The 27,128-nt window shown below is 44.0% G+C and overlaps 2 protein-coding genes and 1 long non-coding RNA gene across 12 annotated transcripts in view; 2 read left to right on the top strand and 1 right to left on the bottom strand.

Moving 5' to 3' along the window:
- The window catches only part of rpl21 (ribosomal protein L21), a 66,125-nt gene that overhangs the window by 7,623 nt on the left and 31,374 nt on the right, over positions 1-27,128 (top strand). The gene's annotated exons all lie outside the window — the stretch shown is intronic.
- On the bottom strand, positions 104-27,128 carry atp8a2 (ATPase phospholipid transporting 8A2). Of its 10 annotated transcripts, none has more exons than XR_013305694.1 (37): positions 24,373-24,536; positions 22,961-23,138; positions 20,293-20,392; positions 19,631-19,729; positions 19,508-19,553; positions 19,291-19,331; positions 18,863-18,936; positions 18,705-18,774; positions 18,302-18,429; positions 18,118-18,229; positions 17,882-18,050; positions 17,197-17,324; positions 16,982-17,059; positions 16,825-16,913; positions 16,578-16,622; positions 16,346-16,421; positions 15,654-15,842; positions 15,542-15,591; positions 15,402-15,471; positions 15,115-15,199; positions 14,903-15,042; positions 13,771-13,909; positions 13,633-13,697; positions 8,427-8,599; positions 6,772-6,955; positions 6,329-6,439; positions 5,147-5,221; positions 4,673-4,795; positions 4,454-4,532; positions 4,320-4,381; positions 4,193-4,249; positions 3,767-3,874; positions 2,665-2,753; positions 2,488-2,592; positions 2,242-2,272; positions 965-1,056; positions 104-892 (listed from the first exon to the last, which is right to left on the bottom strand). XR_013305694.1 is itself a non-coding variant. In XM_077623713.1 (36 exons), the coding sequence occupies exons 1-36, from the start codon at positions 26,922-26,924 to the stop codon at positions 798-800; spliced, it is 3,567 nt and encodes a 1,188-aa protein (XP_077479839.1). In that variant the 5' UTR covers positions 26,925-27,128; the 3' UTR covers positions 104-797. The 10 variants fall into 10 exon arrangements, 7 of the variants coding, with proteins under 7 accessions (XP_077479839.1, XP_077479841.1, XP_077479838.1 ...); XR_013305696.1 differs by having other exon boundaries at positions 835-892; positions 3,772-3,874; positions 24,373-24,537; XR_013305695.1 differs by lacking the exon at positions 2,242-2,272 and having other exon boundaries at positions 3,772-3,874.
- Positions 8,114-15,884, top strand: LOC144091424 (uncharacterized). Its single transcript, XR_013305697.1, has 3 exons — positions 8,114-8,625; positions 14,108-14,146; positions 15,601-15,884. It is a non-coding gene; the product is annotated as an uncharacterized LOC144091424 (long non-coding RNA).

Raw genomic sequence — 27,128 nt, 5'->3', positions numbered from 1 at the left:
AACGAAATACAGGACATAAACAGCTTTAACACAGCGCAGATTTCGCCAGAATCTTCCGACGAGCAACACACACACACACACACACACACACACGAGTCAGACATTTCTTTTTTTGGACTGATTCGATTTAATGATTAAGAATCGGACGGGACAATCCCTCCCCTTTCTCCGAGCCGTCATTCTCGCATTCCAGAAGCAGAGCGCCGTCCATCCTCGCAATGAGACTCAACATTTACAAAAAACAAACAAAACAGAAAAAAACGATACCTTCTGGTTTTGGATGGAAACGTCATCTATACTGAAACGGGGACATTTGACCCGCGAATACATAAAAAAATTACAGAATTTCTTGTTTAAAAAAAAAAGTCCAGTAGTGAAGATGTAAAAGATAGGAAGTGAGGCGATAAGCAAGATGGACGCTCCAGTAGTGGGAGCGGGCGGGGGTCCGACCCGGCGTTCCGCCTCAGTCGTGTCCCCCCCGCGGTGTTTGGCAGCGCTCGGAATGGAATTCATCCGTGCGTGTTTATTTGGACGCCCCCCCCTTCTGATGTCAGCATGTGATGACTGAATTGCGAAGGGAGGGAGGGGGAGGTGGGCAATATCCGTGCGATGGAGGGGGGGGGGACGTGCACACGCACATACATGCACAGGCGGATACATTGGAACGCACCAATCAGGCTTCTTGAACAGTCTCTGACTTTACTCGCTTGCATGATGGCATTTTAGGTTTTCAAACCCGCAAAATCCGTACGCGCGTCGTCCCTTTTGCGGGGGTGGAGTTTCGGGGGTAGGCGGGGTTAGATACTAGGCCTCTGGCGGGTGGTGTCGTAGGAGCGCACCACCTGGGATTGGGACACCACGCCGTGCTCCTCCTGGGAGAAGGCGTAGCCGTCTGCGGGCGCGGAACGGCGACGTTAGCTAGGCGTTTGGCAACGTTTTGGTTTTAAAGGGCCGGCGTACTCACGCGTGACGGGCTGCTGCAGCGAGTTGGAGCGTCCCATGTTGGAGGGCGTCTTCCTAAAGACTCTTGTCAGCAGATGGGCACGTTCGTTTAGACTGCGGGAGAAAACAGACGCTAAGTTTGCAAGCTAAGACAAGCCAGGTTGCTAGCATGTGCTAACTAGCCACTCTACTGGGTCAACATTTATTGCATTTACTGTTGCAGAAAGCAGGTCGGGCAGCTCGACTAAATATGACTGACAGCGGACAGGCGAGCCAAGCGGTCGCTAGGGGCCCCGGCCAATAATAATTCATCAGGAATTCAATAAAAAAAAAAGCTGGCTTTCGCTCAAAGTCGGCGAGGATCGACACTGATCGAATCGAATTGATTGAATCACTTCAATGGCGCAAGACTACTGCCTGAAAAAAACCCAAAGAAAGTTGAAGCACTTAGCGCTTAGCCTTCTAGCCGGCCACACGATGCAAACGTGGCCGTCGGCAAACAGGACGCCCGCGGTGTACTTGGCCTTCAGGTACCCGCCCCGCCCCCGCCCCCGGGAGAAGACTGGACCCTCTGTGCGAAGACCACACGCCGTCTCGGCTCCTCCGGACTCCCGCCGTGCAAAAATAACGAAGCGCCTGGCTAGTATTAACACCTCCTCCGACGCCTCGTCATCACCGTCGCCGCGAACGTGTCCCTCGTTACATGGATGAATGGAGGTTTATGCGCAAAAAGATTTTAGCATCTTAGTAGCCATTGTCCAATCACTAAAATGGAAGCTCGATTGGATTCAGGTCAGGTGAAGAACAACATATTAAGATTGTGGGCATTTGACATGGTGCAATTTAATACGTTTCTGAATCTTTTTGCCATTTTTCAGAAGCCTTCCAAAGAATTTCAAGTCTTTCAAGTGAAGGCCAAAGCAAATGATGTCCGTCCAATCAAAAACATAAAGGATGTGCACCATTTCAACCCCACCCGGGGGATTTCTCCTCCTACCTTTCCACATCTCCAAACACAGATGTGCTCTTTTCCCTCATTTTTTTTCCCTTCTCACCCTCTTAAACGCTACACTGTAACTCCTCTCATACCGGACGCCGAGCGGCGAGCTTCCTCTCCCGTTTCGGACCTGATGAAAGCGCCTCTCGCCGGGGAGGCGCGAGGGCGCGGGACAGAAAGCGGCTTGTCTCCACATAAAGGAGGGTTTTGAGGGCGGCTCGCTAATTGACGCACAAGCGCGGGATTCTAACGACGGCTACGCACACCACAACACACACACGGCGTATCGAAAAACAACACACCAGGTCCGAGCAGCAGGTCAAATTGGTCCACCTTTGAAGCGTTTTGAACGTAAAAGCAAAAATTGAAACCAGCATGCAAAAAGATAAGACGGGCTAAAGGTCATCGGAGGTCACACGGCAAATCAGTCGACACACAAGTGCGTCTACCTGCACGGTGCCTTTACGGGACTTCGGCTTGGACTTTACTAAAATCGAATAGATGGTATAAAGACGTGCGGTGGAAGGAAGTGGAAGGGCGCCCCTTACCTTCGCCCGCTGGCGTCCCTCAGAACGGCGGCGCCGGGGTCCACGGCGCGTGCCTCCAGTTCTTGAACCTCCTCGAGCAAGGTCTTCCTCACCGAGCGCCGCGTCCTGAGGACAGACGGCTTGTGGGTCAGAATGGATCGGCGCGCCGAGGTGATGGTTTTTGCACGATGTACTCACGCGGCCCAAACAAAGTCCTTGAGTAAACAGACGGTCGGAACCAGGAGAAGACCCAGCCAGAAGTACCAGCACTGCATCACGCTTCCGGCCTGACGTGACGACAAACAAAAGGATGTTTTTGTTGTGGTTGCATATTTAACATTTCAATTCAGATTTCCTTCTGGTTGGACGATAAAACTTTCAGTCCTACAAAGTAAGAGCACAAAAATGTGCCCAGCCCAATAAAGCCCATTCCACTCAAAATGGCTGACTTTCTATTTCATTAGGTTAAACCCATTCATTGTAAAAACAGTTTTTGCTCATTTTGCCAACTTTCTCATTAGCTCAAATATTCCAAATGTCAATGTGAAAGCAAAATGTCTTCTTCGTTCATTTCGCTCTCGCAACAGCTGTGCCGTACAAGGATCGGCACGGATAATTCGGGAATGGGCGGAAACTATGGGAAAATCTCTTGGGCAACGTTTGTCATCATCATTGATAGCAACGTTTTTTTGAGTTATGAGTCAACCGTGGGGAGCGAACTTGTACTCAAACGATACCAAATGAAAATGGAGACGTATTCTCCACTTTTACAGGGTAATGTGGGGGGGGGGATTGGGGGTCTGGTCTGACCGCTCCCCAGTCAAAAGGAGCAGCTGCCGGGATATTTGAGCGCATTCCGGATTTCTGACACAAATTGAATTAATGGTCTGAGAGACCCCACCCACCCACTTGCCCGATTTTATGATCCCCCAATGAGTCTCCTGAGCAGCGGGAGTGACAGCAGCCCACCCTCTTGAGTCAACACCTCCGTAAAGGGCACTAAAGGACGGAGGGGGTGCGCGGGTGACAAGCGGCAGGTGCGGGACATTCGTCCTCGAAGGGGGGGCTATGGACGGGGGGACACCCAGGAAGGTTAGATCCGCAACAGAAACAAAATATATCATAATTGCGAGGAGAATATTGTCTGCCCCAAAACTTGTGAAATTTTCTGAAGTGTGAGTGTATTCAGTTTTTTTAACTGATTAACGTTTAACCCATTCATTACCAATTATTAAAATGAAGCTCATTGAAAATGCAATGAGGAACTTATTATTATTTTTTTAAAAAGGGGGTAACTTACCTGACCCAGCATGTCGGGGGCCAAGGGGAAGGTGGGCCAAATGGCCGAGTAGATCCCGAAGAAGACCAGCCACATGAGCATGCTTCCCCAGACGGCCAGGTGGGAGAACTGGACGCCAAAAAAAATTCAGATTCAGGAGGTCAAATAGTACAAATAGGAGAGGCTCTCAATATAGATGCTTGGGGCCCCCAATGCTATGAATTCCACCAAGGGGCCCCCCTGTGACCCGCACGATTCACAGGGGTCACGCTGCTGCAACAAACAGCTGAAGGGACAAGGCTACTGGCATATCGACCATTTACTGTAAACAGCTCATATGTTACATGAACAGGTGCGTATTTAGACTTGTTACTTGAACGTATAACATTTGTTGTTTTGTTTGTTTCTGATGAAGTGAATTACTATATACTATAGGCTCATTCTTACCCTGGTCCAAGCGGTGGTCTCCATTCCGGCTTTCAGACACACGGTGACCACCACGTACTGCGGAGACGAGAATAGACAAAGGCTTTAGATCGCGCCGATTGGATTGTGTGAAATACGGCAAACTCACCGTGTAGACCATGTTGCCGACGAAAAGGTAATCGTTGCCTTGACCGTTTTTGAAGGGCGAATCTGGAGAAAAAAAAGGCAAATCAGTTGTTTAATGTGGAGAGAAAAAAGTTATCAATGATGTGAGTCACTTACCATGGTCTAACATCTTAAGTGGAAACCAAAAGAGAATGATGGAGTGAATCAATGCGTTGATGCAGTGACCCCAAAACACCTGCAGACACCCACACATTGGGGAAAAAAAGACATCTTGTAAACACGTAATTGGCGATGGAAGAAGAAAGACTTCCTTATTCGGCACTTAGGCTGGGTCCCGCCCCTTTTTGACACCCTTGTTTACTGCTGCGCGCGCACCTTGGTGTTGAAGCCCTCGGCATTCTGGGTGATCCGGTAGAGTTGGGGGAAGCGGAGCATGTTCTGTTGGCTGCACGGCCGGTCGAAAATGCCCAAAGTGAACGGCGGGAGGGCCGTAAAGATCTGACAAAAAAATTAAATAACGTTTTAAGAGATTTGGGAAAGTGTATTTTATCCTTTTTAAACGTTGCCATATTCAAAACTAGTCTTATACAAGAAAAATGAGGTTTTTTTGCAGGACAATGCTTCCTCCTGAACATAAGTCTTTTTTTTTCTCCTTCAGGAAAAAGAAAAAGTCGTTTTTCTGGGGGGAATGTGCACACTCAGCGACTTGGTGACGCCACAATCAGAAAAGACAAGAAGCGTCTGCGGCATGCGCTGATTATCCGATAAGCCGATGGGCTAGCAGATAGCCCGGCGGACGGCCACGGGCGCCGCTTGACCGGCGGCCCGTCGACGGCTCGCTCCACTCACCACGTTGTAGAGGCCGATGCACCAGCGCTCGAACAAGATCTGGCCCGAGAAGCCGTTGACGAAGGCGAACCACAGCTGACAACCCAAACAAAAGAAACGGAGGGTTACTCGACAGCCCGGGCTGGATTTTCACTCAGCAGATAAATCACAAGCACAGGGATTTTGCTATAGACGTTACCAGAGGCAAACCTTACAAGTGAAAGTTTTGGAGGTCAGAGTTTTTTCCTCTTTTTTGGTATTGACATGCAAAGCTAACAGGGAATTAGCGGATTTCCTTTCTTGAAATTATTAGATAGGAATTGGCGTGCTAAACTGCACCTGCTGACGCCCTAAAATGTCAGACAGATGGGGGGTTTGGGGCACAGCTGACAGGACCCCCCCTCCCACGTCTTAACCGACAAGCAAGGGCAGCTGACCTCAAATATGCACACATACAGCTAAAAGTCATAAAATAGGAGATTGTATTGCTTTTTCATACACAATTTTAGGGAGACCAGAATGTACCAAGTCACAAACATGGAGAGCTTACAAAATATGATATAGATTTGCAAAAAAATTGAAATATCCTCATTGTCGACACCCTATCTTATTAGAAACATAGTGCACAAAATACACCAAGACTTATACATAGGCATATCATACAGAATTTGGGGAAGAAAACTAAAACTATATCATAAATAGTAGCTAAGAAATGCAAAAATATTACTAATATTATAATATAATAAAATATAACTAAATCAAGAAAAAGTATATTGCAAAATATAACTGCTTGGATAAGAACAAAATTGGGTGGTAAAAAAATATTTTGAAAAACTACTGGAAAACTAACATACAAGAATTTAGTCATTGCAATTCTATTAAAAATCCTAGAACACCTCATATGTCCTATTTAAATCATATTCAAATGATGTATTACACATCATTACTTGAGGTTAGAAGTAAGGCTACACTAAGACCGCGTTAAATCTTAATCCAATATTCTTCGTGTTTGTCTTGCACTTCTAAAACGGGATTTAGCCACTCATTGTAAACACACACACACACACACACAATTGCGAGCTTAACCTCGGAGCCAAGAGCGCCTATCTAAACATTTAGCCTCGCACAGGAGACGAAAAGCAGACACGGCGAGGGCACCTCGTCCATCAGCGTCAAGCAACAGCTGCCAAACGTCGCACGTACCTCGATGATGTAGAGCACCACGTTCTTGTAAAAGCAGTAGAGGATGCACTTGGTGACGCGGTTGTAGCTCCACGCGCCGTGGACCAGCAGCAGCTTCTCCAGGTACGAGAACTGTCAAAATAAAACAAGGTTGGGGGGAAGAGTGCGGACCGGTTGGCCATCAGATAGTGGGGGGAAAAGCCCCTGGGGGTCGCAAGATTGGAAAAAGAGAAAATGACAAGATAAGAGTTGTTTGAATTTTTTAGACATTGGCTGCCATTGACGGGGATCTACGTTTCAGTCCTTATCTATTTGATGATTTACCCTGTTATTATTTATGCATTGTATTAATAATATATGACAACTACTATATTTATCAATAGTGATTTAAATTGAAATGTTGATGAACTCATTTCAACCAAACAATTCCATAATCTGTACTACAGCACAATACTTCTTCTCACCTGCGCGATGGAGTAGTCGGAGGAGTTGGTGGCTTGCATGCCCTCGTTTCCGCTGATGCCCACGCCCACGTGCGCCGTCTTGATCATGCCGACGTCGTTGGCGCCGTCGCCGATGGCCAACGTGATGGCCTTCACGTGTTTCTTCACCATGTCCACGATCTCCGACTTTTGCAGCGGCGACACTCTATCAAAAAAACAAAAATAATTAAAAAACAACATTCTTTATCCTTTATACTTCTTTGTGCATTTACATGTTTGCGTGCAGTGTCCTGCCCCCTGGTGGCTAATGCTCCAAGCAGGAGTTGCATGATTCATACTTAATTTAAAAGTATGTTTTTATGAAGTACAACACGTTTTTTTTGCTTCCTTGTTATGCATCGCCATTTGGGCCTTGAGTAGTATGTATGCCTCAGGTGTAACTCCACCCTTTTGACCCGTGTCCATCACTGATCTCATGTCCAAAACCGGTTCTGTCTGTTAACAGACAATGACAAGGCTCCATTACCAGATTCTCCGCTTGAGGGCCCACTGAGCGCAAGCGGGTCACAGACAGAGTTGCAAAACTACCGCATTATTTCAACTATACGCTACTATTTCCCCCCCTGCGGCTTTGACAAGAAAGCGGTTAATTTCTGTGTTTACAGAGAAAGTAGCATAATGTTTCCTCGTTGAAAGTTTAACGTTCCCTTCCTTTATTTTGTCGTCTTTCTTTATCCAACAACCTTGTGAATTTCAAGTGCAGCCGCATGCAGTTCAAGTACACTGTTAAGTACGCCTTTGGTTTTGTTGCTGGGATAACGTGGCTAAAGCTAAGTTGCTAAGCTAACTTTTCGTTAGGATAAGAACTCGCTGACATTACAGAAGGTCGTATGCTAACTAGTTGTTCACAGTGGCAATGATGATGCTGTTAGGTGAGTCCTTTCAGCACATTTTTTTCAAAATAAATTAAATTTCAGTCTTGGGGGATCTATCACAATTTAAAAAAAGGAAATTTACAGTGTGCTACTTCAGGTGCTAAGGGTAAAGATGATAGCTGTTAGCCACAACCATAAGCCTAGCATGCAAGTTTTTGGGACGTGGAGTACCCGGAGAAAAACCATGCAAACTCGGCAATGGATGGAGCCGCCCCTTTCGATTGGCTTTATGAAAATGGAAGTGTTAGAGGAGTGTGGCTAATTGGGGGAAAAAAACTTGGCATTTTATTTGAAGCAGACGAAGAGCAGGTAACAAACAGGAAGCTGCTGTTTTGTTTGCAAGGCCTTGGAAAGCACGAGTCCGGATGCGGCCGGCCTGGAAATGCAATGAGTCAATTACTTCCCTCCTGCCTAAACACACACGTGCTCTCCCTCCCTCGCGTACACATAAAAGATGATGAGTGGAAAGTCTTTTGTTAGCCATTGAGGCGGCTCGTGAATGGAAACTTCATGAAAAAAAAAAACGGCATTGCAACGCGTTCAATTTTTGACAGCTGTGGATTGGACGAAGGTCATCAAGCTCCCTTAACATCACCAGAGCTGCCGAAAATGATATTTTCGCGTGTAAAGAGATTTTTCAGATTTTGTGACCACTTTTCTAATGCTTTTCAAATAGTGCGCATTTAGTCGTTTGTCAAAGAAGGGCAGATGGGTAAGATTTGACATCTCGGCATCACCCACCGGCAACAGATGACGGCCTTGCAGGACAAGGCCAAGTCCAAGAAGGCCTGACGCAGCTCGAAGGACAGCGCGTACTTGAGGGTCTGGCCGTCGATGATCAGCGCCAGCTCGTTCTCCTTCCCCAACGAGTCGCCCAAACTGGAGCAGTGGGCGGTCAGCGTGGAGCGGGTGGCCTGCAACGAGGGACGTACGTTTCAAGGTAAGGCCAAAAAAAACGCCACATCAAACGTCTTTGGTCGGCGAAAGCGCGAGGGAAATGGGAGCGGCTTTTAACGAGAGTGCAAAACACGCACTAATGGGCTCTTTATTGGGGTTGGGGGGCTATTACGGCTGCTCCCGTTGGGCCCGATGGTTGCCGGGCGACTAAAATGTGCGCCGTAAAAAGCAGCAGGCTTCTAACAGCCATTAAGAGCAACACTTTAGAACAAGGAAATGGGACATATTTAAGACATCAACGCTCGTAATGCTCAATATTAGCATTCCTTTTTACAAAGACTTTGGTGTTTTAATGAGTAGTCAGAATCTAAGTCTAATTTCTTCCAAAAATGATCATTAAAACGTGTCTTAAATTAATTGAAAACAAAAATCAATTAACATCTTTAACATATCATTAAAAAATGTTGCTTGTTAAATTTGAAATGAAAAAAAAACATTCTAAATTTAATACACACCAATTGGAGAATGTTTATTGAAATTTGGATTTTGTGAAATAATAGTGGACAATTTTTTTTTTTTAAATCCAGTACATTTTGAAATCATTCAAGATTGCTGTTAGAATAAAAACAACAATTAAGGTAAAGATTTCTTTCCAGATGTAAAATTTGACATAATTTGATTAAATAAAAAAATTACCATTTAATTACCAGCTATGATTTCCTTCACAAAATACATGCCATTTTTTTATTTAAAAAACAAATATTCCCAACCCATTTAAAATCTAACCCTTCAACACAAATCTCACATTTAAAATGACCAAACGACTTTGCATTTACAGTAATCCCCCCAAAAATCAAGCCCACCCTCTACACCCAAAGGACAGGACGCAAGCTAGCCTCCACTCTACATCACAAAAACTCCATTTGAAGAAGAGCAGACCGGAGAGACTCAAAAAGACATCGCGAGAATACCCATCGCCCCACAAGACAATTACCCGAACAATGCGGCCTTTCTTTCTTCGCCTCCCCAAACCCTGGCGCACATCTGTCCCCCCCCCCTCCCCATCCCCCTGCCCCAGCCGAATATTCCACACTCATGTTTTCTCAGCCCGGGGCTGTGTGTTTTTCTTTGTATGTCGGAATTCCTGTTTGCCTTAACCTATCGGCCCCCCCACCGCCCCTGAAAGCAAAACACAAACATAATGAAGGGATTAACGGCAGATTACAGGTTGTCACAGTTCTCCGACTCAAAAGTGGCGACATGTGTGTGCTGGGAAAAGCACGTTTGCGCCAGATAAGACGCGCCGTTCTGCCCGTGCGCGCAGGAATGTACACAAAGTGGGGGGGAAAATGATCAGAAAGTTATTTGCTAAATTGAACCGTGTCAATCAAAATGATTACCAGTAAACCACAATAACAACGCTTAAGAATTCAAAAGGTGACGCGAGTGCAAATGCGCAAAGGATTGAGAGATTCAAAAGGGAAGCATTTAAATCTAATGAAATGAATGCGTAATAATAACAGAAATGCTACCATAACTTCCTCAAAATTATGTTTTAAAAGCAACAAATTGTATTAGATATTTTTCATTATTTAAAAATACAAATGCACGTGCTAATGACTTAAATATGTAAATGAACACAGAAATTAATTCAATAAAATGACTAATATAATAAAAATATATTAATTTTATTATGTATTGTATATATATTTATTTATATCCAATACTCATTTGTTTATTGTCCTTTTAGCTATTTTAAAAGACTTGAACAAAACTATTTTTAATATAAAATACATTGTATTAAAGCTCACCATGAAAATATATTATATTATAATTAAAATATCCCTTTTTTATTTCAATGCTTACACACGATAAACAACAAAGCGAGAATGATTCAAAATCCATTTAAATAGCTCCATTCAAAGAAAAAAAAATCTCTTTTACACCCTGATGCAACATCCCATTTGTGTATTTATTGAACTAACGAGAAAAGCACCCGAAAAACTTTCCTGCTCATACCAAAACGGTTCCAACTCATCCAAAGCTCAGGCTAACACGCAAAGATCCAAACCGCAAAAAGTCCACGTCGCGCCTTCTTGCGCGGATCAAAGGCGAGACGCAGAAAAGTGCCCGGCGTCCTAACGACGTACCATTCTCACGCTAAATTACCACTTTTTTTCTCTAGACGGCCATTCGCTCAGAGCAAAAATTGCCGTACTTGTTTGATTGCGCCTTTTTCCTCCTTTTTTTTTAATACGCCAAAATAAATATTGACTTATCGCATGCATCTGAGCTTGAAGAAGCTGGAAAAACACACACATTCACACACTAAATTTTATCTGGATTATATTTAGATGCCTAAACAGCCCAGACATGTAGGCAAATTGTGGTTAACTCATTCAATGCCAAGCTGAAGGATTGCTGCCATTCCTCCCAGATGAACTGAATTGGACATCGAATGCCGTAAATGGCAGCTTAGTAAGCAATGTAGTATTTAGCCTTTTAAAAATATGCATTGGAATGAGATTGCTGTTTTCAGTCCTTTACAAGGCAGTCATTTAAATGCTATGAACTAAGGAAATTGTCTCGGAAACACCCCTAAATAAACAAGAAGTCACGTGTAAATGCCCCAAAACAAACAAGAAGTGGCCCAAAATAAAACAGAAAAGACAAAAAATGCACCCAAATAAACATGAATTAACCTAATATTGACACTAAATCAACAAGAAATGACCCGAAATGACATAAAACAAAAAATAAAACAATTGTGCATGACTCAGAAATGTGTCACATTGCCCACCTGCGAACGATTGTGTAATTAGCATTTTCTAGTATATTTAGCTTTTACTAACATGTCACTAATTTATAAATTAACTGATAAAGACGAACATAATAATGAATGAAATGATTTTTTTCTTAATGTAGGGTTAAGAAGCATTTTTAAATGTTATAACCAAGTGTCATATGTCAGCGGAAAGGCTAATACACAAACACACTCGCATAGACGCCAACTAGCAGCTGCTACGCGGGTAAATAAAGCCGAGTCATTTCCGAGGTGCGCAATCTGTCACCATTCCGACTTTAAACATATCATTTCATTAATAGGCGTGCATCTGCGCAAATAAACGCGAGTCACACGTGTGTCTAAAAATGTCAAGAGGTGATGAATGCCCAGGAAACACACCAGAAGAGGCCGCCATGTTGGCACTTACAGTATATATACAGTCTGGGTGCTTGTTTACGTGGGTAAGAGATGATGAATTGCCAGTCCGGCCGCAATTGAAAAAAAGGATTGTGGGAAAGTTAGGGGGAGCGTGTACTACAGGGTCCGCCGGGAATGCCGAAATAAGACGTTACCCGCGCGACGTCCCAGTATTTGCTAGCGTGAGGGGGCGTTTAGGGTGGCGGGGGGGACAGATGGCATTAGTCACGTCAAGCTAGCGGGCATTCCAAAAGGAAAGCCCCCCCAGAAACGAGCGGATATTAAGTGCTTGTTTCCACGCACACGCGTGCATTTCTACGTGCGCACATAGAGCGAGTGTGCTGTGGCTTCCTGTGCAAAAAGAAGGTGTTGACAGATGTGGACTTGGCGGTGTGAAGATGTGGCGCAAAGGAATGTCCCGCTGAGGAGGAATGCCAATCCACGATGGCAAAAAAAACGATTAGCGCAACGGTGTCAAACTCAAGTTTGGTTCGCGAGCCATATTCTTGCCAACTAGATCTTGGGTGGGCTGGACCAGTTGATTTTCGGATCAAAAAGTTAACTTAATGGCGGAAATTGACGGGCTTAGACGTCCAATCTATTGTGAATGGGAGGAGCAAATAAAGGATATTTTCAGAAATTATTTAACACCAATTGTTTTCAATGAATAAACAAAAAAAAAGAAAAACAGACAAAATATTTCCAGATTTCTGTAGTCCTTGACTAATGGATTGTAACAATTTCAAATTTGTAAACACATGCCTTTCACTTTGGAATTCCATATATTCATCATTTAACTTTTCTTGGAACCACAGCTTTTGTTTTTTTGCCAATGTACATTTACAGCTAAACTCTCAAACACCGAGTAACACGACAGTCAAAACCGCGTGAATGAAATATTAACAGATTAGTGGACTCAATGCTAACATAATTAGCGATTAGCCAACTATCAAAACAGATCTTTTGGAGTAGCCCAGCTCAGTTTGGCATTCATGTGAGAAGACCAGAGGTCACACATGAGGTGTGGCTGATGATAAGCCAGTTCTGCTTGGACTAATACTTTAACAAGTTATTTTAAGTGAGTGAAAATATTATAGGCACGCCTGGCACAAAAAAATTATTGTAACTGATAACAGTATCTTTTATAGAGTTGTCAAAACTCTCTTTCTATCAAAGGCAGTCAATGAGTTCAAATCAAACATGTTCAAAATATGCCCCTTTTTGCATAAAGCTGGAGAATTTTCAAACAAAAGTCTCCCAAGCATTGAGGCATCATTTTTTATGAGCTAAATATTAGGTTGTCAGGAAAGAAGTTGGCAGCGTACGCGGCAATCCGTCATCCGTATAATAACCGTGATGAAGTGAGAGCGCTGCGAGTATAAATAGAAAGCGTCTTGATGTACACTTTCACACGTTTGGCCAATAAATGCTGTCCCCCGCCGTCTGACTTTGACAATTTACGAGCCAGAATCTCCACGTGTTCACAAAGACGAACAGTGGGCAAGTGTGCGTGTCAGACGGACCCATGACAGGAATCAAATCAAAACACTTAGAGCGGTTACGCGTGATGGCGGCTAAGCATAAAGTCGTGACTGTAATCGGACCAACGGGAGATCGGTCGAAAATAGAGCACTTCTACGTGGCGATACGGGAAGACCTGAACACCTGCGACAGATAGCGACTTGAACGCGATAGTAAGCGTGTGAGTGGCGGCGTCACAAAGGCGGCTAAATTTCCGTCTCCAGAAACACAGTGGACACCGGAGACTTTAATGAACCTGCCGGTACACTAAGTTCCCCGCCCCAGTTCCCACGGCAACCGACGAGCAGCGAGGGAGGTTGTACTCACGTCCAAGGAGTCCTCATTGACGATGATGAGGGACATGCCGTGCGTCACCAGGCGGCACGAGTACCCTGAGGATGGGGGGGCGGGGTTCTTTGAGATCCAAGGCTCGATGGACAACAATGACGGCGAGCTTTTTCTTACCGATGTTGATGGCCGTTTCCTGCTTGTCTCCGGTTAGGACCCAGATCTTGATGTTGGCCCGCATCAGCGTGGCGATGGTTTCGGGAACGCCGGCTTGGAGGCGGTCCTCTATGGCCGTGGCGCCGAGCAACAATAAGTTCTGTTGGGTTGGGAAAACAAAATATTTACTTTTATAATGCATTGGTTACCATTAATGAACTTTGGTTTACTGATTAAATGACCGGTATACACACATATATTTTACTTGATTTATCATACTGTGCCACTAACCTTTTACACGTTTTTGTTTAAAATAACAAAAGTATGTATAATTTTAACTTTTTTTTCTTGGTATTAGCAGATCATAGGAGCCAAAACTGAGAGGAACGAATACCAAGTAAGGAGTGTGTGTGTGTGGTATTTAGAAGTTGGCTTCTTCAAGGTAGACCAAAAGCAACAGAAGAGACCATTTTAATGTGTTTTTCCAATTGGCTTTTGGTTCAACTCCACTGTTGCTTCTACCTCCTGCAAAGGGCAAATGCTCATGTCCATTGAATGTGAATCTCCAAGTACAAATTGAAGAGGACAGCTTGTGTGTGCGTGTGTGTGAGTGCTCCAATCACGCCGAGGAACATCATTCACTTCCAATTACAACGTCGAGGGCCACCGCGTTGGTGTCCAAGGCGGCTATTGGGACTCCCCGTGACTCGGATGCCAAGAATCTATCCACTTCCACCCCCCAGCCCCCTACCTCTTTCCTCCCCCTTCACTTTAATTTGCTCCGCAATTAAACGCACATGTACGCTTATTAGACACACTCGGATGCGCACACAAACGCTCCCCGTGCGCTAACACTGCTGTGTTGTTGACTGCACATTTATGAGGGTGGGGAGGCTTTTGGGCAGGCTGGCATGCCAGCTAATTAGTCTGGTGATCTCCCAGTATGAGCACTCTTTCCTACTGCTTCAGGTTTTTTTTAACTCCTTTTCGCACCTCAGCATCTTCATGGCTAACATAGCCTTACGCAGAGACTAACTTCGCCACCTGCTGGTCGTCAGGAAACTTGCATGTCGTACTAACTAACATGGCACATATGGAATACGATACATATTTTTTGACTGACAGTACATTAATGAAGTGAACTTTTGTTAACCTTTTCCAGTAGTTCGTAGCACTCCTCCAGTTTTTGCGCTCTGTCCTTTAGCACCGTGCTAACCCGGTTGTATTCTTTCAGCCACTCCTGGTAGGCGTCCTCTTGCAGGTCCACGTAAGCGAAACATAAAGTCCTCAAACCTGCACAAAGGGAAACGGGATCAAGACAGGCAAGAGGAAAAAACAGCTATAATCTGGGTTTGGATTACTTACCTTCTGTGGCAAACTGCTCCAAGTGAGCGATGGTTAAGTCTTTGTATTGGGAGTCCTCAGTCAGACGTTCAAATATAACATTATCCTGAAATAGAAATGGTAAATAAGTTATCCCACCATATTTTTTAGCCACGGGATCGTCACTCCGTCCGCTGCAAGAAGTCAAATATTTTTGGATCAAATCTTTTTGTATTACCACATACTACTGTGTATATGTGTCATCTTAAAACTGCAGCTTAAGGTGGCTTTTTATAGTGCGGAATGTAGAGTCGAATAATTCTTCTCACCGCTCCTTTGCAATACAGCCTCAGCCTCCCATTGGGTGTCCTCACGATCGCGGACATTCGCTTGCGATTACTGAAACAAGAAAGGGTACATGAATCTTATTTTTTTCGCCCCCCTGTGAATTCTGAAAGTAATGGACTACCTGGAGAACTCTAGCACATTAAGCAGCTGGTAACTCATCTCCTTCCCTCTCTGGAACAGAACAACATGAGGTCAATTCCTCTCCTGCGAAGAAGCCTACGTGTGATGCTTACTGCCTCGATGATGACCGAATCCGGTGTCCGGCCAGTGAAGACAAAGCCGAGACCTTTGGCCCCCTTGACCAGAGCGCCCTCGTCTGGCGAGGAGGCCTGATAGATGATTTGGTTGTCGTCACGCTCGGGGACCACCGTGTGACACACGGCCATCATGGTCAAGAATTCGCGAATCTGAGGGGACGTGGGCTGCAAACAAATTGTTAAATTAACACAAATAATTCTATTTTAATGATCATAAGATGATGGATGGTAGTTGTTATGGGGAAACCGCCAAAAAAGCTATTTAAACATCTAACAGCATTATTTTTCATTGTTAGCAAGATAATTCCCAAAATATTCCCAATAAAGTAATGATGAAAAATGATCATAACAAGGCAATGTAACGTACCCAATGCAAAAGTCACATTGAATGAAAAAGCTCTAAATATTGTTTGATGAAGGTCAATAACTGTCAGAGAAAGACTTTTTTAATTAAAATGTTGTTTTAAATTAAACTGCCCATTAAATAAAAGGAGAAAAGCATAAATCATCAAATTAAATGGAAGTGTCGGTCATGGTGGAGAGAATGTAATTAAATTAAACTAAAATGAGCATTACGTTATTTATTGTAGCCCATATTTTTGCTCTTCAAATTTCCAATCCCGGTATTTTGGCTTTAAATGCAACCGCAGACCACCGGCAACACTTACGTGGTCTTTTTCGATATTCTGGATCAGCGTTGGATCGTCGAATTCCGTTGAGTTGTTGCTGCTGGACGGTAGATTGCTGTCAAAAGCGAAAACCAACAACTCGGTCAGGAGTAGACGATGATGCATTAAACGACTAATCGTTTCGGATAAAAACAATTTTAAAAGAAGGCAATTTCGCCTTTCAGGATTAAAAGTTTAACAGACAGAGCGAAAGGACGACGACTAGACTCACCTGAAGTCTTCCATGGAACGATCGCAGTCGAGGTCGGGGAAGTGGCTGCGATAATGAATGAGATCGCAAAAGGGGGGGAATCGAGCGGATGAGTTGATTAGTGGGTCCCGTCAAGCATGCCGGCGTTAAATGAAACAAGTCAGTTGAATTAATGACGAGAGAGCTCAGAATTAGTCTCCGATTGGAGGGATTGGAAGGTCGAAAAAACGAGGAAACTAGCTTTCCGAGAGGGGGAAAAAATGCTTACCCGTAAGTGATGCCTGCTATGGTGCACTTCTTAAAATGCATGACGTTGCAGGTGAGCGTTCCCGTTTTGTCAGAAAACAGATATTTCACCTGAAGACAAATGATTTCAAAATGAGGATGATGCAAACCACGCATAACAATGTGGAACAAGAGAGAACCTGGCCCAACTCCTCGTTCAGGTTGGACGTTCTGGCCATCGCGGGCGTGTCCGTTTCGGCGTAGTACATCTCAACATCCTTAAAAAAAAAGGGGCTTTCAAACGGATTGGACGTGGACCACCATAAATGGCAGGCAAAAAGAAAGTGGAGACTAATCCATTTGAACTGGGAGTTCAAACGCTAGTGAATGAATTAAAACGACCACTGCCATTTACCCAATTGATGAAGAGGGCCTGTGTGAACTTGACCACCTCCAGGGTGACCAGAAGGCTGATGGGGATCAAATTGTTGTAGAGTATAATGAACGTCAGCAGGTTGTATGCAAAATTAGTAGAGATGTCACCTGTGTGATGACAGTGGAAAAACATTTGAATGGTTCAAAAAAAATCAGGGGTGTCCAACTGAGTTTTTTTTTTAATTCTCTACGTAGAGTACACGTGTCAAAGTGGCGGCCCGGGGTCCAAATCTGGCCTGCTGTATCATTGTGTGGCCCGGGAAAGTAAATCATGAGTGCCGACTTTCTGTTTTAGGATCAAATTAAAATGAAGAGTATAGATGTATATTAAATTTCCTGATTTTCCCTTTTTTAAATCAATAATTGTCATTTTTTAATCATTTTTTCTGTTTTTAGTTCAAAAATCATTTTGTAAAATCTAAAAATATATTAAAAAAGCTAAAATAAAAATTGTTTTAGATCTATAAAAAACTGAATATTCAGGGCTTTTAATCCAGTTCTTTTAATCCATTTATTTAAAAAAAATCTAAATATTATATCTAAAATGGTCCAGCCCACGTGAAATAAAGTTGCATTAAAGTGGCCCGCGAACCAACCTGAGTCTGACACCCTTGACGTAGAGTATCTTTTTTTTTTATAAATGTGGGAGTCATTCTGGGTCTCACCTTGTCGTGACAGATACCAGCAAGCCTCTTCGGTGTACTGTCTGTTCCAAATGGCGGCTCCCACCGAGCTGACCAAGGCCATGACCAGAAGGATGCCGAAGAGCACCAGGATCTGCATGTTGGTCACCCGCTCGACGTTGGAGCGCTTCAGAGGCGCCTTGGTGGAGTTCTTCAACCCCCAAAAAATAAACATTGTGAGCATGAATCCCAAGACCAAAAGATGTGTTATCGTTTACCTGCATGAGTTTGGAGTCATGGCCGGTGTAGACCACGATCCCCACCACCCACTGAGTGTTCCGGATCTGGGCGCCGCGTAGCAGGACCTGATCTGGGCCCAGAGGAGCCGCTCTGAGCCAGAGGAAATGATTCATGATGTAATGTACTAATACTCCACGGCGCGTATGTGTGTTTGTTTTGTACTTTTGGTTTTCCAGCCGAAGTGTGCCGGTAAAGTCGTACAAATGTCTGTTGGGACCTTCGCACTCCAAAACGCCAGATAGGGACATCAGGTCTTCCAACGTCTGGAGGCCCGCCGTCAGTGTCAGACCCTGCGAGAATGCCATTTTTCAAGCTAGATACAGTATAGCAAAGTCGAAAAACACAATGCTATTTGAAAATATTTTACATTGTATTAAGTATAAAATAAAATCGGACCATGAAATATGAGTTAACAATAAAAAATGCCCTATAGATGACCTACCGAGAAAAGGAATTAAAAAAAAATCTCAAATTTGACTGGTATTTTAATACTTTAAGAAGTACTTTAACAATTACAATCTAAATTACAATAAAAAATATCAGCATTTCAATCTTATTCCTGTACCTGTCGTATCTTCAAGTTAGTTTCCCCGTCAAGGTTGGAGGTCTCCGTGTAGCACATAGCCTGAGGTTCACTGTGAACCACAAGCAAAAATCCCATTAAATCAGAATCTTAAAAGGGGGAAAAAAACGTGAAAAGGTGCATTCATTATACTCACTGACCTGGACGACACAATAACGATGTCGGCCGGGAGGTGCTGGCCATTGGTCACCTTCACTATGTCTCCTACCGCTACCTGATGGTCGTCAGGGCAACCAAAAACGAAACGAGCGTTCGGTCAGCCATTCGAGATGACATTAAGTGACAGTCGGCACAGCAGGAACATTCTTCTATCCGTCTTTTAATTGGATTCTGACAAAGCAGGCTGCTGTACTTGGAGATGAGATTGTTCCCATCAGTTAGCTTTATTGCAAATATACCAAGTATTAAAATTCCCCGACCGTCCTCGCAACTCAAGATGTCACAAATTGCATTTCGCCTTCAAATCAATGGAAATTCCATTACTGCGCTCCAGGCAGTTATTTTCAAAGTACGTTTAGCATCGTTGGTTAGCGTGAAGCAACATATCCAAAGACAAATGAAGCGCTACCTGCTTCCAGATGATGGTCTGCCAGGCTCCGTTACGCAACACTGCCACACAGAAGGACAACAGCAGCTGTCAGTCAGCCTATAGAGGAGACCTCTCATGCACTATTCATAGCAAAGTGCCTAATGAGCGATGCACAACGGTACAAGGAAGGCAAAACCACACACTTGCGCACTTCTGAAAGGGCGAGCAAAGTGGAGGCTAATTGATTAGCGGGTACCTGTGGTCTTCTTCTTGTTGACCGTGTTGTCGGCTTTATGTCTTTTCTGCGGGGAGACAAGGGTTGACACGGCTTGAAACGAGAGAACGTGGCGACGGGGTCTTTGAGTCGGTGTTTGCTCACGTAGTCCTCGATGATCTCCTTGATGCCGGCCACGGTGAGGATGAAGATGAGCGGGACAAGCGTGGTGTAGCGGCCGGTGGGCGACACGTCGGGGATTTGCTGAACACAACGGTGTGTACAAAAGTAATATTAACTAGGTTTGGGTAAATTGTATGGTAAAAAAATAATAATAATAAAACTGACAGAAAATAAACTAAGATTAAGATAATATTACATAATGTCAATGTACAACAATAATGATCGGGAGGAAATGAATATTTTAGAAAATACAATTCTGACCCCAAAATACTAAAAAAAAATTACAAAAATATTAAAAATTAATAGTTCAATGAAAACACAATAAGAACTAAACTGGTGAAAAATATAAAAAGTAAATCTTTACCAGATAGGAATATTAAATTTGGCGAGGTAAACATTTTTTTTTAAATTTAAATAGCAATAATAATTACAATTATATACAGTACTAAAAACTACATTAAATTTTGTTTTTTAAATATTTCTAAATACTTGCCTACATTGAACAACCATAAAAAGCAGACTTACTGTACGGCTATTGACAACAATCGACGGCTAAACCACACTAAAATTCCAACTTTTTCCAATTCATTTTTCACCATTACGTTCATTCTCTTCCACTTCATAATGCCCACCAAGTTGCATACCTGCATGAGTGTAATGAAGAGGAAGAAGGCGTTGGCTGCCCTCCTGATCTGCTCGTACATGAAGCGGGGAAGAAAGGAGAGGACTCCATACTTGGTGGTACTATCGGCAGATGGAGAGGGAGAGAAAGTCAGTCAACACCCATGCATCACTTGGCTAACTCAATAACAACATTTGCCGTCCAGGTTTTAATCGCTGCAGCGTTTCAGACCTTGGAGAAAACGTCCCCACGGAACGCGCCTATAAATAAACTACATTTGGAGTGGCGAAGACAGCAGAAAGATGATCTCATGATGATCTCAATCCAACGGATTGATCACATAACTGCATTGACTGCTGAAAGCTTGCTAAGTGCTCCTAAAAGGCCTTGAGTAAAAAGAAAATATCGAAAGGTTTAATGCAGGATGTACTGCATTGGTGTCAAACATATGACCAGGGGTTCGGTCTGTGGCCCACTAGGGGGGACCGATGAGGCCCATGGGGACTTTGTCATGTGTCTATCAGCTAGCTAACCAACAAGGACGTGGTAAAAGTACCTCTGTCACCACTGAAATGTCATCATTTCACACATTTGTAATGCTTTTGTCGTGACTCAAGAGTCATTTGTCAAGAGAGCGCCTGTTCTCTGTTGCCTCTCAGTTTTAAAATCTCATATTTCAGGCCCTGGCGATAATCGCATTAGGGAGGCTAATGCGGGCCAGTCGTTGTTTCTTGTTCGGATGGGGGAATTTAACAAGATTTGCAATTTTGCGGCGCGTAAACGTTGCAAATATAGTTTCATCGATGGTGCTGCAGTGAGCCAAACGGGTTCGGAGCGCGGGTCTTCCCTGAAACACTTGGATAGCCGTATTGATTTTTGATGAGATTAAAACCTTAGGTGCTTTTACGTGGATCCTCTCTGCGGCTTCATATTTCACCGTCACCCCTTTTAATGCAACCTGTGCATTAGTGTAGCGTGCAAACTTGAGTGTCCCTTTTTTTACTTAACTTAAGAACGCCTGAATTGTTTTTTTGCAAAGGACAGAAGACATCAGCGGGAAAGCATGACTCCCACTGTGTGCAGCTGCATACACAATGTCGGACATCTGTAATGAGTGACACGCTGGCTAACGTACACTTTTACTCTTTATCTGCGTGAACGGATGGGAACAATTATGTTATAAAAGGAGAAACTAGGCGGGGTCGAGTGAGCGAAATGACAAATTCATCAGGGGACGCCGATGAAAGAAATAGTTCAGAATTTCGGGTGTGGCATGAGTCAATATGTTGGACAACACAGTTTAACGTTCTTGGCTAATTTATGTGTACTATGTATTTATGTGCGCACTTTACGGGGAAGCTATAAATCACATTCAAATCCATTCACCGTAATGGTGTTGCTCAAAAAAATAAATATGCAAAGACACCCTGACAAGATGAGAAATGGTAGCAACATTAAATAATACAAAAACATTTTGTTAAAAGAAATACAAAGAGATACAAGAGTAAAAATATACCGCCAAAAATAAACAAGTCCTAAAAGAAAAATGCAAAGCAAAATAAAACTAAGGAAAAAAAATGCGAAAAATATTGGGGTAAATATTTAAATTAAATTAAACTTTTAGTATGTTATAAAATATTATATTAAAACAATGAATACTAAAATAAGATTACTGTAATATTTTTTTAATTCAATATTTTCAAAATAAAAAAGTACTGGCCTTAAAAAAAAATCAACGGAAAAGCAATAAAAAGACTAAGCATTGAATATAAATATATACATAATACGCCAAAAGCAACAAAAAAACGGAACTTCAAATATTCGCATAAACGTATTGATTATGCTGTACGTCAAGTAGAAAAACGACCATGAGTACACTTTGGGCCTCACCTTTGGGACTGCTGCAAATAATCAGATAATAGATTAGCTATTTAACCTTCTTATCAACCTCTTCTAAAAGGGCCATCTTTCCCTTCAAGACCTTAAAAGCAGAAATTAGCAAAGTAAAGGCTGTGGAGAGTATGTTGTTGTCCATTCAGTGACGTGAGAGCTTATTGCTAAATAATTTTGATTTTTTTTTCTCACTTGCGTCGAACAGATTGCAAATAGTATCTTGTGATTGGAAATTGTTGTGGCATACACTAAAGAGCACTTGCCAGATGTTCCATCCACCTCTTGGCAGCCTCCCTGACCTTCTCATCTATTCCTCAATTTTGAAGGGAGTTCCACTTCTTGGTGCCAAATTTTCTCCTGAATCAATGAATCACACCTGACTAGAAAAAAGTGATAAAAAAGCCTACTAGAAGATCTAATCAATTGCTGTTAATAAGTCATTTTGATAGACCGTTCTTTTAATAACTACAACAGCACATACTTTGTAAATACAAAAACACATACAGCCAACAAGTCGTTATTGTGAAAATGTTGAAATTGTATTTAACTCTTTCAGTCCCACTGGTAATAAGGTGGTTATTTTCATTCTTACTGCTGTCAATTTAAATTTAAATGACTTTATCGCTAGTGGACGTCCAATCTATTGATGCTGGGAGGATGACAGCGAAAGATGTATGATGGGGTAAATATTTTTTTTAATTGGAGCCAATTGTGCAAGACATAAATTGATATTGGATTGAAAAAAATTCACTTCTTGTGGACAAAAATAAATAAATTCAAAAATATTGGCGTCCTACCTGACGTGGTTGTCGCAGAACTTGGTGGTCTGGGGCCGGTTGAGCAGCACGGCGCGCGCCGTGGCGTCTACGGGCTCCGCCTGCGACGTGGTGCCGGACATCTCATCATCCGCCTTGCGGTATCCGGCCGACGAGCAAGCGGGTCCTGCGCCGTTGGATTGATGAGAGAGAGGCGAGGCTGGGTGAGTCGGAGGCGGGGCGGACGGGTAGGGCGCAGACAGGCACAAGAGGGCGGGGGTTTTGGTTGGCGGGGGAAATACACACACACACACATGCAAAAGACATTTAGCTCAGTGTGTGTGTTGCCTGTCAAAGTGCCTGTGGGACCCCCCTCCCCTCCCATACACACACACACAACAACAACAACTCTCGTGCAAATAACGGATGCACCGCACAATAGGCAACAAAAACAACGGGCTCACAGACGGAGAACCCTGATAAAGTGTCAAGAAGGGACGCAACAATCGTCCTAGTTGCAGACCTGGACGGACGAGGAAGAGGAAGTCCAAATGTCAAGACGTGGGCTCCCCCATGCGCCGCCGCCGCCCCATTAGGGAGCTCCCTCGGACCACTAGAACACGAGGATGACTACGATTGGAGCGGGTTTTCTCGTCGTCACTCCCGATGCCGACGGCCCAGACGACGAAAGGAAGCCATATGGAGTGGAACGCCTCCGAGAGTGGGAGTGGAGGGGGGGAGGGGCCAAGCCGGGGCGCCGCTTCCTTAAAGGGGCAGCGACGGCGAGGAAATCTGCTATTTCGGAACTTTTAACGCTATAGCGGCCAACCACAAAGCATCCTGTCATTAACTTAGCTTGGTATCACAACATAGCCCACGTGACCTGAAATTGACTCCACCAATACAATATTAACGTGAAAACTATTCATTTATCTGTGCAAACCATCCTTACAGGACTCCATCTAAACGAATGCTACGGCGTGGCGCTTCAATAATTCAAAATCTAATAAAACCTAGCCCTTATCTGGTGGATTGAGTGTCCCGCGGCGCTCCAACGCCGATTCTATTCTACGCCGTGAGCTCCCTACATGGGTCAAAGTCTGACGTGGCCAAATGATAACAAGTGAGCTATCTGCAGATCTGCGAGATGGCTATTACCAGAAGTCACAATCCCAATCAAGATGAGTGGGGCGCCGTGACGAGGTCAAGGCAGCCATTACTCTGGCGCGTTACGTAAAACAGGGCCGTCAAACGTGTGGTCCTTAAACCCCTATCTGGTGACCCCTGTTTCCACATATGAAGTAAACATAGACAAAATTAGAATCACTGACAACTCTGTGCTTCCAACTAAATAAAATACACATAATAAACAATGCTAGGAATTTATAAAAACAACAATCAATTCCCACAAATTACAATTAAAAGAAGCAAAACGAAGGAAGTAAACACATTACCAATAGAACTCCGCCTGCGCCTGCCCGCCTGGCCACTCGCTCCCATCGTGAACCCTCGAGGAAAGTCGGCCCCCTAAGACCAGGTTCTCCTCGACCCGGTTCCCATTTCCCGCACTGTCACAGAGCAGCGGGGAGCATAGAGGCGGAAAAAAAGCCTCTTACGACACACCGCGAGCATGCTAATCCTCGCCGTGTCTGCTCTGCAACTTCACCTGCCGGCTAAGCCACGACGCAGTGGCAAATCCTCCACGTGAGACTCATTTAACACACGACGGCGACAACAAAAGAGGTGCAAAAAAGGCATTCTTACGACCGTTTACGAGTAGAATTATGTTAGTGCGGAGAATTACAGTAAAAACATGACGGTTTGGCTTTTATGATCAAAACGGTGGTCATATTAACGGTATCTCCAAAAAAGATAACCACATATCTTTACATTAACAGTATTTCAAGAGCAATTTAAAAAATTGCATGGAAGGATGCATCTTTGCTGAAAAAATATACACATGCGAGGTGGTAACATGCAGTAAAAATACATTCACTTTTCAAGCATGTTCAGCTTTGACATGCATACATTTTGCGTTTCCAGTGAATGTTGGTCAAATGCATCCCTACTCTAACTCAAGTAGTCACTTTATTTACTGCCTGCAAGTGGGGATGAAATGGTTGAAGTAAAACTGATATTTCTTTCAAAAAAATTCAAACAGGCACATGCGGCGCGAGGGTCCTAAATGTGGCACTCATCACCCCGGGCCCCGAGGAGCTACGCTCAAACACCCCTAGCGCTCACTTTTCCGAGCAACCGCTTCGGTGGCCGGGTTGCAGCTCTCGAGGGCCGGGAGGTGGTGGTGTTGGAGTGCAGGGGGACGGCCGCGGTGGGCCGGTGACAGCTCCGCCTGCCACACATGCACCTCTGCGGACGCCGTCCTGTCCCGTTTGGGGCGTCACTCACTTTTGTCAAACCCGTCTAGCTGGATGGGGTCCTGGGGCTCGGAAGCATCATGTCTAATGGTGGTCAACACTAACTGCTCTGTGGTCGAGTGGGCGGGCGGGCGAGCGGGAGAAAACGACACACAACAACGAGACAACAGGTAAACACACAAAGAGCACACATTTGTATTGCTATACATGTGTGAGGAGATGGATGAGGTGGAGGAAAGCGGGCAGACAGATTGATGACAAAAGAGTGCCCCCTGTCGTCTGGCACGCATAATGACCTCCCTCTTATCTGACTAGCGCACATTGGCTGTTGGTCGCGCGGCTCGTATCACTCACCGGAGGCCCGACCGTGAACAATACCGTGCTTATATTGGCCTTCAAGCTATCGGAAAAAGAAATAAATGCTACAAAGAAAATAAATTGCCCTCCCTGAATGTAAAAAGATCAAGCTAGTTGGTAATCTCAGATTAATTGTAAATTCTTTAGGACAGGCTCATGTTGAAAACATTGTGGCATTATTTATATACAATGTATTTAAGATATTGTTTTTAAGATATTGTGGCACAGTCTGTGTCAATGTAACAGCTTGCTAACAATGGAGATCATGACAAAAATGTGTCAGTGCTAATTGGAGCAAAGAATCCAGAGCTCAAAACTCAAGGAGATTATGTACTCCATGCAGAGAAACACGCACGACATACTTTAGTCATGCTCCAGTGTTTCTTTCCATGACTAATGATTTATCTGCTCATAATTTGCCCTGCTTTCTATTTGTGGTAGCGTAATTGCGCTCGCACACATAACAAAAGAGTCCAATCTGTTATAGCAGGGAGTGAATGATCACATTTTCTTGTTATCCATGAAGTACTCGAGTAAAAATCAATTTGGATCGCTCTATTGATTGGTTATGCAACTATCCAATAAAAGTCACTCAAAATGGGAAAAAAACTATTTTCTCGTCAAAAAGTCATTGAAGTCTCTCATTTATTTGCACTTTATCAAACAGAGACACTAATTTACAGCATAGTATGTGACGTGGTAGTTAGTAAAAGAAAGAGCCATGAAGTCTCATAATAGTATCCAGGTCCTAGTTACTACTGTGGTACTCCATCCTAAATTCTAGGATGACCTCTACTATCTTATGACGTGTTTACTGCAGTCTCATGGCGTCGTATATCGGGGTATTCGTAACCCGAGGACCACCGCTACGCTTACCAAGCCATTCCCGCGTCAGACAGTCACGTGACGGTTAAATCGGCTTGCTAATAGGCTAGCCGTCCAGCTGGTGCCTGAATATTTGACTCAAAAGACATAAAATGCTCTCATCACTTGGCACGTCAAATGTTGACAAATTCCCCAAATACCGAATGCTAATACACGTGAAGAAGTTTCGTAACGTGAGGCAACATCACGACCCTCTTCTTTGAAGGACGTCATTTGCGTTCTCATCACATTCGCGCAGTGCACCTCGCCAACATGAACGTTACGTTATACGTAATAAATTCGAATATAATGACAGAAAAAGGTTATATAAGCCAAAGGCTGGTTTTGAACGTTATTTGCGGCTTACCTCCCTCGCTGTGGATTTTCTTGGCCCCCCGGTTGAAATACATGGTGGCCGTGGACGAGGGTCGCTGGAGCGGCTGGGACGACGAGGTGCTGGCGGTGCTGGTAGTGGCAACAACGGGGACATGCTCGCTTACGGCTCGCCCGCAGCGGAGCCGAGGCGAAGGCGAGTAGTTGCTCCGGACGGCGGCCGAAGACGTCGTTGACGACGGGGGTCCATGTTCGCTCTGACCGCTTAGCAAGTGGAGGTA

The sequence above is a fragment of the Stigmatopora argus genome, chromosome 17 (genome assembly GCF_051989625.1).
Source record: "Stigmatopora argus isolate UIUO_Sarg chromosome 17, RoL_Sarg_1.0, whole genome shotgun sequence".
Classification (NCBI taxonomy): Eukaryota; Metazoa; Chordata; class Actinopteri; order Syngnathiformes; family Syngnathidae; genus Stigmatopora; species Stigmatopora argus.
Note: the sequence above shows the minus strand (reverse complement) of the source record. Positions and strands in the feature narration are given on the sequence as shown.

Coding starts and splice junctions, on each gene's coding strand:
- atp8a2 (XM_077623712.1), bottom strand. CDS start 24,418: ATGGGAGCGAGTGGCCAGGCGGGCAGGCGCAGGCGGAGTTCTATTG. Junction 17,060..17,196: donor AGGCCCTCTTCATCAATTGG/GTAAATGGCAGT, acceptor TTTTTTTTTAAG/GATGTTGAGATGTACTACGC. Junction 2,593..2,664: donor AAGGACTTTGTTTGGGCCGC/GTGAGTACATCG, acceptor GTCTGTCCTCAG/GACGCGGCGCTCGGTGAGGA.